This window comes from Bemisia tabaci, chromosome 5, assembly GCF_918797505.1.
Source record: "Bemisia tabaci chromosome 5, PGI_BMITA_v3".
Classification (NCBI taxonomy): Eukaryota; Metazoa; Arthropoda; class Insecta; order Hemiptera; family Aleyrodidae; genus Bemisia; species Bemisia tabaci.
The window spans coordinates 45,576,682-45,597,620 of record NC_092797.1 but is presented as its reverse complement, the minus strand read 5'-3'; the positions used below and the strand labels follow the sequence as shown (position 1 = coordinate 45,597,620).

Sequence of the window (20,939 nt, the reverse complement as noted above, 5' to 3'; positions counted from 1 at the left end):
TTCCTACGATGATTAATGAATAATGAAGACGGAAAAATCTTCGCATTTTACTTTATTTTAAAAATATTCATTTAAATTGTACAAATTTTACAAATGCTTTAAATTCAAATTTACATGAATCATATATTTTCTGAACCGCTTCAAATAAATAAGTTATAATAAATAATTCTAAGAACTAAAAAATATTTTCATGTTTCTCGTGACGATAGTTTAATGCTTGATAGCTCTGTGTAAAGAGATGTATGCACTATTTAATTTTTCGTAAATTGTGGATCAGAGATTGTCTGGGAGTTTTTTCTCTTTTCATCAAATAGAATTTGGCGCAGCATTTAAAGGAGGGCCACAAGAAAACGAAATGCTCAACTTCTTCACGTTGAATTCAACTTTGGTGATGTCGGTGATAGTGCCCGGGGAAGAAAATACTATTAAACTTTGGTTCAAATATGAATAAATCGTACAACTGGTCTCGTTTGAGTCTGGAAAAATTGGATTAAATTGCAATGACATTGCAGATGAATGTTATCAAGATAATAATTCAGATATTAATATTTCAAGGCCAATAAATGCACCTCATTTTGCACCTTTGAAATTAATTGGTTTATTATAAGAATTCTAAAACAAAAGGCTTTACATATCGCCAAGAAAAACTAAAAAAAGCGGTGACTTAAATTCTAGATAAAGAGTTTGAGTCCGACCGTTGTCTAGATAAGTCACCAATAGATCACAGATGGGCCCGTAATTCACGAGGCGCCTTGTTAACTGCAGCACAGTGAACAAACTGACTCGCTTAGGGTAAGATTTGTAAAGGCAAGGAGACTTGAAAAGGAGTACAGCGGCAGATAATAGGTCTAAGGAAACACCCAGAGAGAAAGGCCAAATTAAGTTTTCCACCTACACATGTAGGTTTCCTTCCTCTCATGTAGGTTTGATACATGGCGAAATGTCGCGCTAGTCCTGCAGCAATATACAAATTCAACAAAATGCTCGGTTTTTGGGCGCTTGTATTGAAATTTTAAAATAAAAAAAGACGATTTCACATTCTGAAAGGAGACAAAGATGACCTTCGCCTAAAGTTAATTGCTCGCCATTGGCTTTTCTTACAGTAAAGGTCTGTATAAAACGAATAGAAAGTGGGATGAAAAGAAACAGAAAATGTGAAAGAACTCATGGGTAATAAGTATGTTCGCTTTCCTGCGTATTTCATAATTTTCCCACGCTTCTTCCGAGATGTCTTACATAGGTAAAACATAGGTATAGGTAAGACCTGAATGTCCTTGCTAAGGACAAACGCTATATGAACCATCAGACGTTACCAAATTTCCAGACACAGATCACAAAAATATGCGTGAATATTTTTCTTCCCATTTTCATAGAATTTTGTTCGTAATTTTATCTAAATTTTCAAGGAATTATTAAGGAAAAATATTCATAACTTTTCTCAAAAAGCAATATTTTCGCAGAGGAAATTTGGCAAAATTAGAATATCCATACGGCGTTTGCCCTTTCTATAGCAGTGTGATGAGACTCGATCACATGCAACAATAAAACCACTCATGCGTCTCTATCAACCCGTCAGTTATTCGCAGCCGCAATACTCCTATTTTAATCTCTCAGAGAGCGATCGCCCTTATTGAGATTTAAGGTTAGGTTTGATGTAGTTGGCGTTCTCCTCGAAGGGAACTTCTACCGGGTGGGTGCCATCCCCGTGCTTCATGGCCGTCTGTTTGATGAGTCCAGGCGATGCAGTCTTCATGTCGTAGGCCCAGCCGATCTTGGCGAAGAAGTCCAGCCACATGGTCGTGATGTTCACCTTGTAGTTGCCCAGCTCAGCTGCCTTGTAGTCCCACGGGAACGTGTGGTGGTAGTTATGCCAGCCTTCGCCCATGGCCACGATCGACACGCCGAGGTTCTCGCGGGGGTTGATTCGCCTGCGGAAAATGAGATAGGCAATTTTTATTGACGTTATGCTCTAGACGAATTCGGTGAGCTTGTCTACATTAGACGTTGCTTAATTTCGTACCAAATGTTAGTTTTTAAACAGAGAACCAAGCAATATTCAGAGATTTTGTGAGCAAATTCTTTACAATCTGGAAAAATCCATTAAAAATTTTAAGGCGATTTGTTGCTCAGTCTTCGGTTTAAAAAGTAAAAATGTGCACATGGGCACTTCACCTTCAATTTGAAGGGTAGGCCAGAAAAAGTCCTACATGCTGCATTGGTCATCCCCAAGAGTTCTAATGCCTACAAATCTTGCTGCGCTAACTATTATAAATTAAGTTCAAGTCTAGATAATGAATAGATGATATATAAATAAATATTCAATTTAATTTATAACTCTGCGGAACAACAATTCCGTGGACTGCACACATAAACCGCCATTGGATGTTGTCAGGAAATGCGAATCTCCTTTTACGATTAGTTATTTTCATCGCCTTCTCCCCTCCACCTATCTGCCTCCTCTATTCCTCTCTTTCCTTGTTTCCATGTAGGCGTCAGGACCTGTTGCCTCCGCGAATTCATTCGTTTCATTTTCGGCTATTTCCGACTTATAACGTCATCGGGACCCCAATCAATTCAAGTTCAAACGAATCTTCGCAATTGAATTTAGTATCGACGACGAAACTGTCAAACCATGGATCACGTTTGCGAGTTCCCATTTTATTTTTTTTGAAGAAGAACAAATCAATATCATTTCTTAAAATTTTCACAGATTATCTAAGCACCGAGAAGAAAAACACAGAAGTTTTCAAGAATTGAAGTTAAATATTTTTACATTTAAAAATAAAGTATGAGAGAAAGTCTGCAACGTCCACCGAAGAGAAAGGATGCTGATTTAACATTCTGGGTGTAAAAAAGTGTGCGATGACTCACAACGCTAAATTAACCGCTATAGCAGTGACTTTAGCAATGCCAAGATGTAAAACCAACTGCTGTAGCGGTTAATTCAGCGTTTTGTGAGTTGTCGCACACTTTTTTACATCCAGAAGTTTAAATCAGCATCCTTCTTTTTTCGGTGTCGCAAACCGACACGTTACGATAGAGATACGTTATCAGATAGTTTCACCGCCGATATTAACTAAATGTCAATATTTTAAAATAGATTTTCCGTTCAAACTGTATATACATGTCTCACCAGAATAACTCGTTGCATCTAAAACTTTCTGAAAATACAATATACTCACGCGTCAAAGGGCTTATAACCCCAAATATGTGCCGCACTGTTGACGAACCAGGTGAAGTTGAGGTTCAGGACATAGCGGACGAAGATGTTGGCACCGGCGGCGAGCCAGAGGGGTTCGCCCCATGCGAGCCACGGCACGACGGAGGGGATGATGAAGCAGAAGACGATCTTGAAGAGGGTGAAGTGCCGGTGGTGGAAGGAGATCCACGGGTCGGAGGTGATGTCGCTCATGTCGATCTTGCGCCCCTTCTCGAGGACCTCGGGCCGCTTCCGCTGCATGAGCCACCCGACGTGGGCGAAGAAGAACCCGCGATTCGAGTCGTGCGGGTCGGCCGCTGTTTCACTGAACTTGTGGTGGATCCGGTGGTCTCGCACCCAGTCGAATATCGTGTTCTGCAAGACGTCACGAGATAAATTAATTACTCACAAAAGAATATTTCAAAAAACAATATTCCAAAGCATATAGAAGGCGCAGGGGGCGCTGCATCGGACGTATTTCTGCCAATCGGAACCAGAAACAGGTGAGAAAGAGGGGAGCACACCCTATCTTTCCCACACGTCTATAGTTCCGTTAGGTAGGAATACGTCTAATTGGACGTATTTCTATCAAACGGACCTAGGAAGGTAGAGGAGGGCTTGGATTGGCGGCGGAATCGGGCGTCCGGCTTATGCCGTCCTATACTCGCAATGCTTTTCCATGGCGCTTAGGTCCGTTTGACAGAACGCGCTATCCGGCATTCTAAATTCCTCAAAAGAAACTCAAACTGGCGCTTAGTTACGTTTGATAGAAATACGTCCAATTATATCGTCGCTTCTCCGGCGTTAGGGCGTATCTCAACTTCTACGCTAGCCCCATTCTCCGTATAACTCAATGTTTTCAGGGGCTCATGCGGAACTCGAGGTGAGTCCTTACGTCAGAGGAGTGACGATATCAGCAACGCTTTCCTTAAAGTTAGATTTACATCATGCCAATGTGCCCAGAAAGTCAGTAACCTCAAATAAATAGGTCGTAACAATATTTGGACGTATTTCTGTCAAACGGAGCTATGTGCATTATGATGTGAGCCCTGTTATGCATTTATTCTTATAGGTCTCAGGGCTCATGTCCTAACGCATACAGTTCCGTTTTGCAGAAATACGTCCATTTGGGCGCCGTTTTGTAAAAAGGAACAAGTCGTTTGTCCGTTTGTCTTCAATTTTTAAATTTCATTTTCATAAAAGTTTTAAAGTGTTTAAAGCCCTCTTTCACTTGATTCTAATTTTTTGTGCTATTTAATCAAAGAATTTCCCAATCTCTATCGTTATATTATGAAAATCAGAATTGTTTTGTTCATTTCTCTGTTTTTCTTAATTTTATTTATAAATCTCTTGGGTTTAATTCCTTATGTGTTTTCTCTCCCTGCTCATCTTTTATTAGTGTATTTTCCGAAGAAAATTCACTATTTTCTATTGGTTTGGGTATTCCAGTGTGTTCATCTCTAGTATTATCATCCTGATTGAAGTTTAGTGACGGATCATTTACACATTTAGTTCCCATAGGAACTCCATTGGTTTTATTTTATTTCATAATTTTAATTGAACCTGTCATCAGAAGATCATAAAAAATAAAATAGATTCAGAGCAGGACACCGCAATCGAGATACATGTTGTCCTAGTCTCACTGTCGAAATAGATTTCCATACGATTTCATGAATATCCATGCGTTTGTGAGCTTCTTGAACACGGTGTGCACTGTGCAAGGAACACTTCTAAAAGGGACTGATCACCCATCACAAAGGTTAACGCTTCCTGCGTCACCCATTACGTATGCAGCGATGTGCATCTTAAATGACGTCGGAATGCGTTTCGGAAATTCATTTTGGGTGCGTAAAAAGGTGAATTACCTGTCCGGCGACCGAGTAACATAGAATGAGAATGATTTTCAGAGGTAGTTTCGCTTTATACGACCGGTGGGCCCATAGCCTGTGTGCACCTGCAGTGACTCCAAAACCACCGATTCCGCCCATCAAAAAATCTGGAATTATTGGGAATTGGATCGTTAGATTTTTTGCATAATTCGTTTCAATAATTAATGACTGGATTACTCTTTTTAATGAGACTATCATTCCTTTTATTTTATTCCACTCTACTTGGATAATATATTATACGTAAAATTCATGAAAATGTTGATGCTAGTTTAGAGTAATGTTGTCTTAAGTCAACAATATCGAACAGTTGAACTTTTGCTTTTCATAGAGTAAAAAAAAGATGGAAAAGTATTCATTCTTCGAGAATCAAATATTTCTCTGTGCTGAGGTCTTTTTTCAAAATTTCATTATGCAATTTTTATAAAAAAAAATTTGATAGACTTTTCTTGAATGGATGAAACAGGCAACATCATAAAAGTCTTTTCTTTACTTTATGATCTCGTATATTATCGCAGAATTTATTTGGGTTCAATAGCGAATTTTTCGCTTGATTTTGGTCATCAAAATCCAAATTAAAAATATGAAGCAATTGCAGACATTTTCTGGACTAATATAGTTTTGACATCATATTGAAGCTTTTGCTACAAATTACGACTTTTTATATTAAGAGAAGGAGAAAGAGTGAAAGAAACCATCTATTCTTTTTGGCTGCAATTTAAAGACACGCATACTTTAAAAAAACACAAATTATTAGCATCATAATTTCATGCATTATACAGGTCCCTCTGAAACACGCGCCTACCGCGTGTCAGGTATGAGAGGTTTGACATCGCGAAAACCGGACATTATGAAGTTATTTAAATTTTAGAGGTATAGAAAATTTTGAACGAAGAATCGTTTTGAAACTTTTAATGGGCCATAATTGTCGGTAAGTGAGGATCTCAATTAACAAACTTCTGAATTACTTGTTTCGTAAAATTGTCAGTTTTATCGCCGTAATACTATGTTTACAGCTGTCTCGCACAGATCCTCTCATGCAGAAAAGAATATTATACTATTAAGTACAATGGATCAATGCAGGATTTAAGAAGCTTAAATAAAACGGCCATAAGACACTGGTAAACCTCTTTCGTCGAAATCAAAGTTTTTATTAAAAAAAATTAGTTTAAGGTAACACTTATTTCTTAATCCTCAAGTAAAAAAAAAATATTTTTCGGTGATATTTCATGGATATATTTCAGAAATCTTTAAGAAATCTGATCATTCTTTAGGAAATTCTGCCTAGACATTGTCGAGGAAAATAAAAAAATGAAGAAAGCTAACGAATTAGCCAACAAGTGTTCCTTATTTTCCATTCCTTTTACAACCTATCTTCAAATGAAACAACAACTTGATTGTACTTACTCCATGCCCATGTGAGTAGTTTGGCCCTCATGCAGTGAAAAATAAATAAGTGAAGTCCGATAATGTGAAAGGCTGTGATGAAAAATACATTACTCCAAATAATCGGCTGCTCTGTTTGAACCCAACCCATCCTGCAACACACGGAAAGAGCAATGAGCATAAAATTTCAAGTGGCTGCATGCACAAAAATGCGAGCGCGCTCGATCACAATGCAATGGAACATGAATGAGGTGACACCTCGTCGCAACGCTCCTGGCTCGGTCCGGTGTCTCCATCAAGAATCTTGATGGGGGCAACATCAAACATCGTTTTTGGTACGAAAGAACGTAACTACATTTCAATGCTGCAAAACGTCCCCCCTATTTTTTCGGAAAAATGTTGGATAAATTTAACCGAAATAAATTCCACTGATTTTCTTCTCTGATTATACGCAAAATTCATTAAATACTGAGAAAAAATGTGTTTCGTTAAAGTATGATTATTCTTAAATCTGCCGCCAAGAATTTTGTTTAACTTGATTTAAGCTGAATTTTTCTTAATACCTATAAAAAAAAAAAAAAAAAAAAAAGCTCGGGTTAAGCAAAAAAGTAGTTTAGATTAGGCAGAAAAATTCTTGATTTAAGAAAAAACTACTTATATTTGCGGCAAATTTAAGATTCTTTTTTCTTTCAGTGAACTTTTAGACAGAAACTGCGCAGTTATTTATTCTAGAAAATTGCATTTTTTTTTCGGGACATTTTGCATCCTTGGAGTGAAGTTGCGTTCCTTCATCTGGTTATCGACTAAAATGACGTATTATATGTAAATGAATTCGGACATCGCAAGTCACTTGCGATTTTTATACTCTGAAAAGAGATCAATAACCAATACATCTTCTAATAAAATACATTACAAAATGCAAAGGGGGTTTTAATGCACACTGTTAGGAGGATTTTGATGCAACAGTCCTTTCAATTTATCTGAGAAAAAAGTAGATGCAGAAAGAGATCAATTCTTGCAGAATGCAAAATGCACCTGTTGCAAATTTTGGTAAATTTTTAAGCACTATTTAGTGTCAGGTTCGCCAGATCACAAAATATTTCATAGCAAATTTTGATGCTGGTGATCAAGAGTAAAATACGTCTATTTAATTTGCAATACGGCAACCAGAATTACTGAAAATCACACCTCAGTGTGTGCTCTGGCTGCTGAAACCGTTTGACGTCGACTGAAATATTTCACAGCTAGCCACGCGTGATCATCACCGTTCTCAAGGCCCTTGTCTTTTTTTCAAAATCACCAAGTATAGCCATGTCCCATGTTACTTATATTTTGCAACACATGATGGCCCATCAAATTATTATAAATGCCAAAAATTCCACCTCTAATTCGTGAGATGTCGATAAATCAAATGATTGTTATAACGAAGAGACTGATTTTGGATCACCTGCATTAAAAAGGTACGAGTGTTTGAATGGTTCCATAGTCAAAAGGTTTATTGTCACGTATGATCATTGCAGGTATATCCTCGTCACCCATACTAGGACCCCAAGAAGTTTTGGCACGAAAACACTGCTCTAGTGCCTTGGAGTAAGATTCTCGTTTCAGTGGTGAGATCATCTTTTTACTGAGGAACATCCTTGATCAAGGGACAAGAATTTTTGTGTGGATGGCGATAATAGGAACCGTTAATGAAATAAAATGCGCTAAAAATCTATTTAGACCCCGTCCCCCTAACTTCTGTAACGTAGGTGTATAGCCTCCCTACCTATTGTGCGAAAAACTCCCCTTAATCTCCTCAAAAAGTAGAGAAATCACCGATAAATTCCAGATTTCTCCTTCCTTTGTTTCCGTGTGAAAAAATTAGCAGTGGCAAAATGAAAGAAGGCAATGCAGGCAAAAAACCTGTCATTTTTAATTACAAAATTAAAAATAAAAAAGGAGGATGACGAGACAAACGAGAAAATTGAGGAAGGGAAATGTTAAAATAGAATGAGATCAGGAGGCAAAAAAAGGGGGGGGGGGAATCTTCTTTTCAAAATTAGTTAGAGAGCAAAATGTCCCTCTCTGGACGCAGAGTTCAGGGAATTTTTTCCTTTTTTACCCTCGCACAACCATAATTTAACTTCTGTGCGTCGTCAAAGATGATGGACGGACAGCACTCAAAAAAGCTTCGTGCCGGTTAGAACGTACAAACTTCTCCTCGACACTTACACCCCCTGCCCCTCGCCAATCCCCCCCAGTCGACACCTATGACAAACAGCGCATCCTGACGAATGGCAAACAAACGGGGTGTTTGCTTAAAAATCCAAGTGACATAATTCTCATTCCTGAGCCTGAGTCCTCTTCTGCGAGGCGCGAGACGTTCATGACGTAGCGCCGTTCGCTAGGTCGCGGGCATACTTAGCTGCTGGCGTTATTTGTTAACGTCGACCCCCTCCACCCCCCCTCCCCTTCGATTTCCATCGCTGGACCTTCCACACTTGGTGAATGAATGAGTTCTCTCGAAAATTCCAAACTTCAATGTTACTCACTCTGGTGGAAATTACTCTTATGTGATCAGTTATGGAGCAATACACCCCTTCTCAAGGCCAAGAATTAAACCGTCCTCTCATGGGACGGAAAGACTTCTTACCTTTTTCTCATCGTCGTTCTTCAGACAAAAAATCGCAATTCCACTCTGAAGTTGCAAAATTGACTCCAAAAATTCAATTTTTGACGAGAATATGACTGTGTGATTTCTGTCCAAAGTTATTTTAGTTATTGCGTATGCTCAGAGGAAAAATTAATGGAATTTTTAGCCAAAAATACCAATTCTTTTCCGGTAAAATAGGGCATTTTCAGTGCGAATATCTCTTAGCTTTGAAATGAAGTTAAATTCTTTCGTCTGAAATCGGCGTTATGTTTCACTTAAAGTTTGAATTTTCTTTGCATGAAAATATTCCGATTGATTACTGGATGATATTACCGAGCGAGAAAAATGCCATGTTCATTTTGAGAGGAGATTGAGTCTTAAAGGGCAAAATGGGATGGAAATGGAAAACTAATAATACGGTCATTATTTCTTCAAAATTTCGTATGAAAAACCACTCAAATGATACAATTATCAAGATTCAATTCTAAGGACAAAACTGTTGAAGTCTCGCTGCTCCATCACTAAAGGCTCCCCTTCACCGGATAAATTTTGATTTGTGTTGCTGCATTTTCTCGAGCGATTCATTCCAACGGATAATTTCCCGTATCGACTTTTCGCAAATTCGCGTTCGAAAGCAAAAGACATAAATAGATTTGTCGAAGTGTCGAAAATCCTTACGCAACAGTCCAAGACGGCAATTTGGGACCGAGTGTCGTGCCGTGAGGATCGAAATAAGAACGGCGACACGAGACAAGTCGCCGTCATCGTCGCCGTAGCCGTAGCGTAAGACTTCAAATGAGACTTAACTACCGTAACCAATGCTCGGGTGGACCCACGCTCAATGCTGCCGTTCTGTCGAAAAAATCCATATTTATCGAGACTGGGGATCGTATTAATGCCGCTGCTTAAACAGTTGCTTTATTTTGGAGGCCTCGTATGATGCACATCATTCATAAGGAGTCATTACTTTCAGGAGATTCTCAACATCGCACCATAGAAAGAACAGTTTTAACAAAACGCGAGTAAAAGTCTATAAACGAGCTTTAGAAATAGAGCCGTGCAAGGGATTCCAATGGGTTGCCTTTACAAAACATCTAGAGAAACAAGAAGAAAGTTGCAGGTTTTGAAAATTTCAAGGTAAGTTCCTTCTTAAAAGTGTGTTAAAATCATAGAAATTTTTCGTCCATATACTTTTCATTTTTTGCAGCAAAACATCATTGTCATCTTTTCCAAGTACCTATTTCTAAAGTTATTTTGTTGAGTGTAACTCGATATTTGTTAAAATTGTCCTTTTTGAAATGTTATATCAAGGACGTCCGTAACCACAGTAACTACATCGCAATGCGCTTATTATGGAGTCTCCTTTAGTAAAGGAGCAGCTGTTTAACTGGCAATTATGAATAAGGCCCTACATAGAAGATATCTTGCTGAAATGAACTAGGTAACTTTGCCAACTCAGTTTCAAAAGCACCTAACTGCACAGCACTGTAAAATATCTTGAAGTGAGATACGGAGTGCATCTTGTTCCGTAGCCGTTTTTTCCACCAAGCAACGGAGTGACAGCAATGCGAAGTGGAATTAACTCTTTTTTAGGAGTTACATTTACTCTTACAAAGCGAAATTCACTATATTCACTCTAGCTTTTGGGGGGCAAAATATACTCAGAAACGAAACTTACTCTAGATCGGAATAGGAAGTTTGTAACAGTGTTAGTGCCAGTGGCACCAATCCATCTCCAATTAGAGTTGCAGCCATTTCTACATGGGATCCAATTTTTATACTTTCTCTGCAGAGGTAATCTAAATTTTCCGATTGAAATTACGATCATTATAATTATAAAAAAATAAACTAACACCATCACCCGAGAAGTGGCAACAACACCCCCACTACTAAGCGCCACCACTTTCTTTGCTACGTGCAGCAGAGTAGCAGTTGTCACTTGAGGAAAATTAGTAGAAATTTCCCGCGCAGAATCGTGAGACTTCTGATTGGCGTTCGTTCATTTGGCAACAGGCGATTGGAGCACAGTTTCCCGCGGTCAACGCCCTGGACCAATGGTCACCAAATCGCCGCATTACGCGATTCGAGTGTTTACAAAATAATCGTATGTCTCGCCCATTCGTCTTTGTCTTTTTTCCGAGGATTTTCAGGCCATGGTCCGAGTTTTCCTCTGCTTATCAGAGCGGACAAAGAGCATTGTGGTATAACTCTATCGTAGAATCTCGTTATGAGGTTAAGACAAATGAAGAGTGAGAATTCAAAATCCGGTAAGCGTGAAGCGCTATCAGATGTTAATCAAATTATTCATGGTGTTCCTCGCTGTAAGAGAACCAAAATGTCTTCGTTCCATGAACTTTATAGCGGGAAACCGCCTCTGAATTTAGGGACAGCCCCAAAATGTTCCTAAATTTGGCACGTTGCGCACATGCAGGACAGAAGGAAAACAGAGCGCCTTCATATTTTTGGATATGCAAAATAAACAACCGCAGAGTAGGTATAGTTGTATTCAAGCGTTACTACACCCTGGCCGCCTCGCCACGCCCGCCGGCCGTCCTGCACCACTGTGTGACAATGTAGCAGAACTTAAAAGTATGTTTATTCTCCTGCTTTAAATGTACGAATACTATACATGTATTTATTTGTACACTGGTAAAAAAAATCTCTTGGTTCAAGAGTGCAGTTTCTTGTCGCCGGATTTAAGAGTCTGGACTCTTGTTTCAATGCAAAATCCGCTTGAAACAAGAGTTCAAGACTCTTAAATTCGGCGACAAGAAACTGCACTCTTGAGTCAATGCAATGTGGCATTGGTCCAAGAGGTTTTTTTTTTACCAGTGTATAAAAACCGGGCATAAACATGACTATACAAAATTTACTTGATTGAGGTAGAATTTTTCTGGATGCGGCAAGGAGAGACATGGAAATTTCATCAGATGATTTTTTGAGTTTTCAATTGAATGTATTCAACTAGCATCAATCTAATTCTATCAGACGCTGTCCGGTTTTCTTTTTTTTCATTGAACTAATGAATGTTCCAACTTGAATTTCATACATAACTATATGCAAGTTTAAGTGTATGAAGTGAATGAATGGATATGATAAGTGTATGAGGTATGTAAGTTGTCCTGTATCATCTAGGAGATCTTTAGGTACACTGAATTTCAAAACGTCAAGCTAAAAGCTCGAGAGGGACTCATGCAACGTGAAATGTATTTATGCTGGTTTTGATCTTGCAACTTCATAATTTTCTGATTAAAGGTTGTAAGTTTAACGTTTTCAATTTTTCCGCATTTTTTGCCTTCTGGTGGGTATTTATACATTTTCTAAGAAATTCCAAGTATTGAAAATTTCAAAAATTTTAAAAAGCATGAGATAAAAAACAACCAAAATACACTAGTCGTTGGTTTAGAAAGATGAACGAGGTGGAAATCTCGAGTCCTTGCAACGAAAAAATTGGAGGCTTCAATCTTTTTTCTTTCCTTTTTTTTAAATCGCAAGGTCGGGAAAGAGGAAAATTTTGCTAAACCAACTCAACTCTCCTCGATTTTTAGATATTGTCAGAAAACAAACGACGAAACCTGACCAGTCCCAGGAAATCTCAGTCGTGAAATTAGCAGTAAATCGATATCTCATTTTATCATCAATCGACGGCTAGCGGTACCTCTGCACAATAGTGAGCGCATGTCAAACGGCCTTGAAAATAATCGCCAAATTCAAACAATTCGCGAGCAGTCGCTTCGTCTGGGCCAAATGTATCTCTTGCTGCACTACTAAGCCAAAAATTCGTATCTAAAACGGAAATCTTATGTAGATTCGCTGTTTTTGTCGCGCAGGGCAGACTAAGAGGAGGAAAAGGAAGAGTATTTCCACACGCGTGAGTCTTTGACCTCTCGAATTTGTTTGTAAATACGAGAACGCGGGCGCCTGGCTACGTCACCCGGCACTGACCAGACTTTCCTCGCAATCACTTTTCATCTCCGAATCTGCAACGGAAGCAGAACTGGTTTTTTATAGAATCGGAGCGTGGCCGTGCAGTCTACAGGAAAACCGATTCCGGCTGCACTATGGGAAAGCGGTTGCCAGACTTCACTTAAAAGACAATTTAATTTGAAAATTAGAAACTTTAGTTGAATATCTCTCAATTTTTTTTATTTAAATTGGACGGAGCTCTCATTAAATGTTACCAGAAAATAATTTTCTCTGAATCGAATGATATTGATATTCCACAAAATTTTTGTCGGAAGTGATTTTCTATTAAATCGAAAATGACTATTTTGAATATTGCCCTATTGATTTCTACACTGAATAGCCCCCTCCTTCCAAAAAAAATAAAATAAAATAAAATAAAATAAAATAATTAAATAATATCGACTTGAACCAAAATTTTTGACCTCCACAGAGTATTACCCGATAATTATTTTCATTTAAATTGAAAGGAAGAGGTTTTAAGTCTCAGCTTCAAAAATATAAAAAATAAATACTGTTCTTATGAAAAGCAACTCCCATTGAGCACTCCCAAAAATAATTTTGACTGAATCAAAATGCATTTTAGGTAATTAAATGTTTTCCGCAAAACATTCCTTTTCGATCGAAGGGAATTCCTGTTAAAAAAACTGGGGGATGTTTTTGAAATAATTTAGTATTCTCTCGCGAGAAGCATTAAGAGCAAGTTCTTGTTGATTCATAAATGAAAATTTCTCCAACTATGTGCTGAAAATCAGCTTTTTCCTCCCGGTAAACGGAAGTTAAGTGCTCCATAACAGCACATATTAAAATAAATTTTAAATACAAAAATTAGAATTCCATCACTCACAACCAACACTTTTTGTAACCATCTCGCACGCTTAATGTTAAATATTAAACATTTTGAATCAAACCCCATCATCTTCTGACTAACCTTTCGTCGTGAGGCTGCATTAAATTGATTTAAATAAGTTCTTCAAAGTCTATATAGGCTAAACAGTACGGAGCATTTCACGGAGCTTCGGAAGATGCACTGGAAAAAAAACACATTGGATCTAGAGTCCAGAATCTTGAAAACATCGACAAGAAAAAGAACTCTTGATTCAATCAGATTTAAGCTTAAATCATAAAGAAAACTGCTCAAATTAAGAGGCTTGGTTCTTGATTTAAGCTTAAATCTAATTGAATCAAGAGTCCTTTTTCTTGTCGATGTTTTCAAGAGTCTGGGCTCTAGATCCAATGTGTTTTTTTTTTCTAGTGTGAATAAAATTTCACTGAATTTAAAACGTATAATTTTACATAAATCGACGGTGAAACTACCAAACCACGTATCTCGTTTGCGGTGTTTAAAAATCTACGCTCGCATTTTATTTTTTTGAGGTAGACCAAATCAATATCATTCCTTGAAATTTTCACAGAATTTTCTCCGCACGAAGAGGAAAAATCACAGAAATTTTCAAGACTGGACGTTAAGTAGTTTTTCATTTAAAAAATAAAGTATGACAGGAAGTCTGCGACGTCGCAAACCGAGATACGTGGTTTGGTAGTTTCACCGTCGAAATGTATTTCATGATTATTCCAACTACACGGGGAGGAAAGGACTCTTGAGTTGGGTCCTAGAGTGTCATCGCCTAGATTTTGGGTAGGTTCCAGTCGAAAAAGCGCAAGATCGGGCACTTATTCGGCCAGTGCTGATATCCAACTAAAATCTATGGCGTTTGACCCACCTCTCTGAGAATGACCACTCGCTCTTTTCTTTCGTCTACGCATGTATGAAGAATGCAAATTTCGTTACATAAGCCGGCGACGCTGATCAGGGTCAAGAACAGGGAGCATATTTTCGGCATGTAGCAATTGCACACAAATTTCAATTTATAATTGAGGTGCTAGGAGTGCATTTCGGCACTGGTCGGATTTTGTAACATTTTTCGTTCACGAATAATCGATGAAGACGGTGCATTCACTTGGGAAATATTTGCCTTTGTTTTCCTGCTACCGAAAGAAGGGACAGTGACCCCCTAATTGGCCCGGACCACAAATGTTGATACTTAAGTATCCACGATGTTATGACTGACTAGAATTACGCTGGCGCAACTTTCGGATGTTACAATTCATCTAACAGGAAAAAAGGTTATTTTCACGCGGGTCAAATTGCATTTGTTGGAGGCGCAATGAACTCAATGTTGAATTGGTCAGTTCTGAATATGCGTAATCGCCCTCCAACTTGTAGGAGTTTCGAATCCACCGGCTAAGAAGTTTTGGCGCGAATGAGGTGAAAATTAAATGATTGAATGGATCGGTTGGGTATGCTGCCGTGCTAAGGAAGAACGCCGTATGGACATTCGATAGTTGCCAACATTTCCTGGGTAAAACGCGCATTTTTGCGGAAAGTTATGAATATTTTTTCCCGAGATTTTCAGATATTTTAGATTGAATGACGAATAAAATTGTCTGAAAAATTGGGAGTAAAATATTTAAAAATTTCTCAATAAACTCGTACTTTATCCAAGGAAACTTGGCAACGCCTGAAGTTTCATACGTTGTTCTTCCTTAGCACAGCAGTATGTCGCAGGGTACATGATTGCAGCTTTTAACTTTAGCTAGACAAGTTCCCGTCATGAGACTCTTTTCATTGGTCATCCGAAAACGCACAAGAAATTTGAGGAAAGAGAAGAAGACGAAGAAGAAAGGCAAAAAATCGCAGGGACAAGATATGGAGAAGAATAACGAAAAAGTAAGAGAGGAAAAAAAAGAAATTGATTTTTTTTTCTTCATCTCTTTCTTCCTTTTTTCCTATTTTACTTTCTTCCTCAAGGCCGTTCAAGTAAAACGTAAGTACTCAAGCGGGGCTGAGTTTGTCTTATGAAGTTTTACGAGGGGGATGGGGGGCGAACCCAGTCTCACGTAAGCCTGCCAGTTTAAAATAAAATTTTACTATAAAAGGAATTTTTGCCCATGCATATTTTCCCCAAAGAATTCGTGTTTTACGAGTACATAGAAAAATTGGCAGCGTCTGAATTTTCATTCGAGATTCTTTCTTAGTGCGGTTGAAAAAATTATCAAACGATTTTTCTACGTTTTTTTTTAAAAAATTAGAGTTGAGCATTGTGAAATTTGAAATATGTGCTCTATGCCGCCCCGAAAGCATCAAAGGTTCTGAGTATGATCCGGTGTAATGAATGAGTGTACGGTGGGAACTTGTGTAAATTTCAACCTGAGGAGCTAAAGTGATACCAAGAACTGAACACAATAGTTCTTTTCATTCTGAAGGTCATGAAACCGTCGGAGTTGCAAAGTTGTGAGTTGCCCTCCAATGCACGAGTCCCTACGATGGGATACAACGTCATTATCGAAACTCTTGTGCGCCTGTAGGTTTGGACGCCTCCTATGGGTCCTGGAGGTTAGTCTTACGTTAATATGCGATTTTAAGAAAATTAGATACTCCTGTTCTCAGTCAACGTATTTTATCAACTGTTTTCACCATCCAGCTTAAATTTCCATTTAAAATTTGAAGTTTTAGTTTCCAAAAAAATGTACAAAATGATAATGTACAATTTTTTTAAAAAATCATCCTCGTCGTTTTTTAAGAGAACATAGGCGTTGATATAGAGCAGTTTCCCTGGGCTGATGACCTCCCTTTTCATGGCAGGAAACTGACCTCCTTAAAAGGAAGGGAGGTTCGATCAGTCTCTTTTGGAAAATTGACTTCCCTTGGATTCATTTTGAGATTAGTCTCACGTAAAATATTGAATTATGCAACCTTAAGGCATTAAATGATATTTCACAATTTTTCCTTTCTATACTATCACATTATGAACTGAATTGAGAAGATGTACCGGCTCCGAGACTATTTGCAATTTGCGGATTCTCCAGTAGAGGCTGGATAGTGCTACTTAAAATTTTACGGAGGCCGGCCCCCAACTTGAGACGATCAACCTTTTTAAGTAGTCTGGACCTTCTTTTCTAAGAGAGGCGTGATTTCAGGGGTCTCGCCCCGAAAATTTTTTATAAAAAAACTGGCTCTTTCGGATACGTTAGAGGCTATTCTCTCGCAAAAGTTAACCGCTTGTACAAATCGAAAATTTAGCTCTACTAATAATCTTTGAAAAACGTCAAAGACGTTTCATTTTTCCCAGCCGCACAATGGAATGATGCTAGGAAATGCCCCGGTTCCAAGAGTATTTCCTGCTATGCAGATTTTCATCTGTGGAAGCGAATATACCATAGTATTAAAACGGGTCACACTAGAGAGGGTATGGTCTTGAACGCTTTCTCAAGTATTTTCTCTTCAACACTATACGTAAAAAATTATTTACGTAACGAGAAGATAACAGACTATTTAAAATTACCATTATGGCCTAATGTCGAAAATTCAACTGTCGTCATTTGCATGATTTTGGCTCAATTAGATCAGCATTACATATAAATGTTCATACCTCACTTTTAGGAGTAGATTTATCAGGAGTAAGACACGAATCATGCGCGAATCATTTTTTACGTACAATTTTGAAGCAAATATTAATGGTTCTGAAGTGGAAGGTTCTCTAGTTCATGCCTTGTCTAATAGCTCTTTGCAAGAGTGCAGAAAATTCCAGGCCCTTCATGTCTTTCCCAAAATTTCATGATTAGTTCTTCTTCAAAGAAAAGAGAGAAAAAAAAAAACAGATTTTTCTTCAATGAGCTTCAAAATTTTCCTCTATTTCCTTCCCACATAACATGAACTTTCCCTATTTTTCACCGCTCTCATACTGAGCTTTTCCCATTTCACACGATCGGGACGCCACCAATGACCAAGTTGGTTGCTGCACCCTTGCTGTTTGCGCTATTGCCAAGCATACCTACGATAAAACTGCGAAAAGCGCATATCTCGGTTCGTGACGCTTTTGACTTTGCGTTATGATTAATTTTTTAAATGGAAAAATACTCAAACCTATCTGATTTTCCTTCCATGTGTGATGAATAATCTATGAAAATGTCTAGGCATGATGTCGGTGCCATCTGTCCTTTCATGAAATAAAATGAAAGCAAGATTTTGAAATACCACGAACGAGAAATGCGTTCCTACAGATTCACCGCCGAAACGTTATGTTAATATCGATAGCCAAAGTGCGAAACCGCATATCTCCACTACGGTGTTTCAAAATTTCCGCTCCTACCTTTATTTTATCGAAGAGGACTAAGCAAACTTTATATTTTGGAATTTTTACAGATTATTTTGCTAACCTAGAAAAAAATAAAGGATTTTCTCAAGAAAGTACGATGACTAGTTCTCCTAAGAAAAAATAAAGTATAACAGGAAGTCTGCAACGTCGCAAATGAAGATACGTGGTTTTGAACTTTGGCCATCGATATCTCCTCTGGTGATTCATTGCTTCAGCTACGCATGTTGACCGTGAAACTAAAAGAACACGTATATCGATTGCAATGTTCAATAATCTCCGGTTCGAGTCCATTTTTCCAAAGGAAACCGATCCAGCACCATGGCTTGAAATTTTCACATAATATCCTTAACACTAAGAGAAAAATTCAGAAACATTTTCGAGAAATGAGGGAATTGAAGGACAAGGCACATAAGTGCAGTTTTTGCTATTTCGAGAAATACGTGTTTGAAGTTTCGAAATTACAAGGATCCTTACGCCGGAAAGAAAGTTCAAACTAGGTTTTTGATGCTTAAATGTTGGAATTTGGTTGCAAATTTTTCTCAGATTATGCATTAAGACTAGTTTTACATCAAGTCATTAATATCTCAATTTTTTTTAAAAAACTGCACTTATGCGCCTTGTCCTAGCCTCTCAAATGACCTATGGTGGTTTCCTATTTGAACCGAGTTCATCAGAAAGGAACCAACCTCATTGAGTTGAAACTGAGATAAAGATGTTTGAAGTTTTGTTCCTCCATACGGCTCAATGTAAAAAATAAACTTTAACCCTTCTTTTCACAGGAAACTTTCTGTTTTCAGACTTCCAGTTTTTGGCAGGAGAAAATTTACGGCTTGTGAGATTCAAAAACAGTCTTAACTCAATTTTTTCGAAAATGTGCGTTGGTTCCTTTCTGATAAATTTGGTCTATTTAGTACGTAAGCACTAAGTAAAGTACGTAACGTACGTAGTAAAGTACGACAGGAAATCTGCAACGCCGCAAATCAAGATACGCGTTTTTGTAATTTCACTGCAAGGACTCGAAGGAAAATCGGAGGGTTCTCGGGGTAATACTCACGTGTCCTTGAATCCTGACGGGAGCTGCATCTCGGCGAGTTTTATCCAAAATCACACGATAACCAATCACATCACCGCAAAGCACCGAAAGGAGCTCACCGCACTCGCTGCGTCTGAAACTCGAGGACTGTCTCGGCTCTTGGTTTCGCAGGCGCCCGAAGAGCTAATGAGCGTCCAGCTCCGGCGAGGCGACCTATCGAGAGTTTAGTAAACAATGGTGTTTGTTTGACGTCGAAGCCGTTGCCGTTCTCCGAGCGGAGACACGTTCACGTCCGTCGTTTTCGGAATGATGTAAGTCTGTGACTAATTCGCCGCCCGGCTTCGAACACTGCTCGGGGTCCTGGGGTCCTGCCCCCCCCCACCCCCCCGAAGTCCGAAAAAATCCCCCAAGTTTGCTCCAGGGGACCATCGGCAGATCCTGCAATTTGGCAACATTGTCCTTTCTGCATTTAAACCGATGGAAATATATCGAATTTTGGAGGGGCCAGATGCTCCGAAAAGAATCGATTATTTAGCATAGGTTTAAATTCAGACCATCCAGTGTTGCCAAATTGCTGGATCCGCCAATGGTCCGAAAAAATCCCCCAAGTTTGATTCCAGGGGACCATCGGTGGATCCAGAAAATCGGCAACATTGTCTTTTCTGCATTTAAACCAATGGAAATATATCGAATCTTGGAGGGGCCAGATGCTCCGACAAGAATCGATTATTCAGCATAGGTTTAAATTCAGAACATCCGGTGTTGCCAAATTGCTGGATCCGCCAATGGTCCGAAAAAATCCCCCAAGTTTGATTCCAGGGGACCATCGGCGGATCCTGCAATTTGGCAACATTGTCTTTTCTGCATTTAAACCAATGGAAATGTATCGATTCTTGGAGGGGCCAGATGCTCCGACAAAAATCGATTATTTAACATAGGTTTAAATTCAGAGAATATGGTGTTGCCAAATTGCTGGATCCGCCTCTGCGGGGGATCGTAAAGAACCTAGGTCCTTCGGGCTTACAGCGAGCAATCTGAACCAGGGATGAGTCGTGGCACTTCTTGAAAGTTGGCAACGCTGTATTTCTTAAATATAGGGGGTTCCCTTTAGAAACTTCTGACAGAAAATGTAGAGTACGCCCTGCCAAATCGTGGATCGATGGAATGAGGCAGGGAATGAGGAGATGCGATTTGCCGGAGGAGCTCTGGCAGGATCGCTATCGGTGGCGGTTGGGTGTCGCAGAGCGCACAGAACCGCCGTAAGAGCGACATGTTAGTTCGTTAGTCAGTTAGATAAGTGTATGTAAGACAATCGATTCTTAGTGAGGCAACTTACCTCATCTAAAATCGATTTTAATGATGGATTCAATTGGAGGAAAAACAGCGTTGCCAACTTGCAAAATTGCCACTAAGGATGAGAACTAATGCTCTTTGCTGCGGGCTGATCGTGAAAATTGATAGACAAAGCGATAGACAAAGAGGACAACAGGGATATGGAGGGATCCTATCGGTAGAAGCAGGTGGTTGCAATGGACAAAAGAGGTAGGTGAGAGACTAACTAACGACAACCCAAGGGAGATCCGATAAGTAGTGCATCATTTACTACCTTAGTCTACAGGAGCCACCCAGTCCAACCAATAGGATCACTCCATACTCCCTATGTCTGCTTTGTCTATCA

General features: G+C 38.9%; 1 protein-coding gene across 1 annotated transcript; it reads right to left on the bottom strand.

Annotated features, from left to right (window-relative positions):
* Nucleotides 1-35: 35 nt before the first annotated feature.
* LOC109032595 (acyl-CoA Delta-9 desaturase) lies at nucleotides 36-19,563 on the bottom strand. Its single transcript, XM_019044815.2, has 5 exons — nucleotides 19,283-19,563; nucleotides 6,493-6,623; nucleotides 5,065-5,195; nucleotides 3,183-3,574; nucleotides 36-1,928 (listed from the first exon to the last, which is right to left on the bottom strand). Exons 1-5 carry the CDS (start codon nucleotides 19,309-19,311, stop codon nucleotides 1,628-1,630), a joined length of 984 nt encoding a protein of 327 aa, XP_018900360.2. The 5' UTR covers nucleotides 19,312-19,563; the 3' UTR covers nucleotides 36-1,627.
* Nucleotides 19,564-20,939: the final 1,376 nt, after the last annotated feature.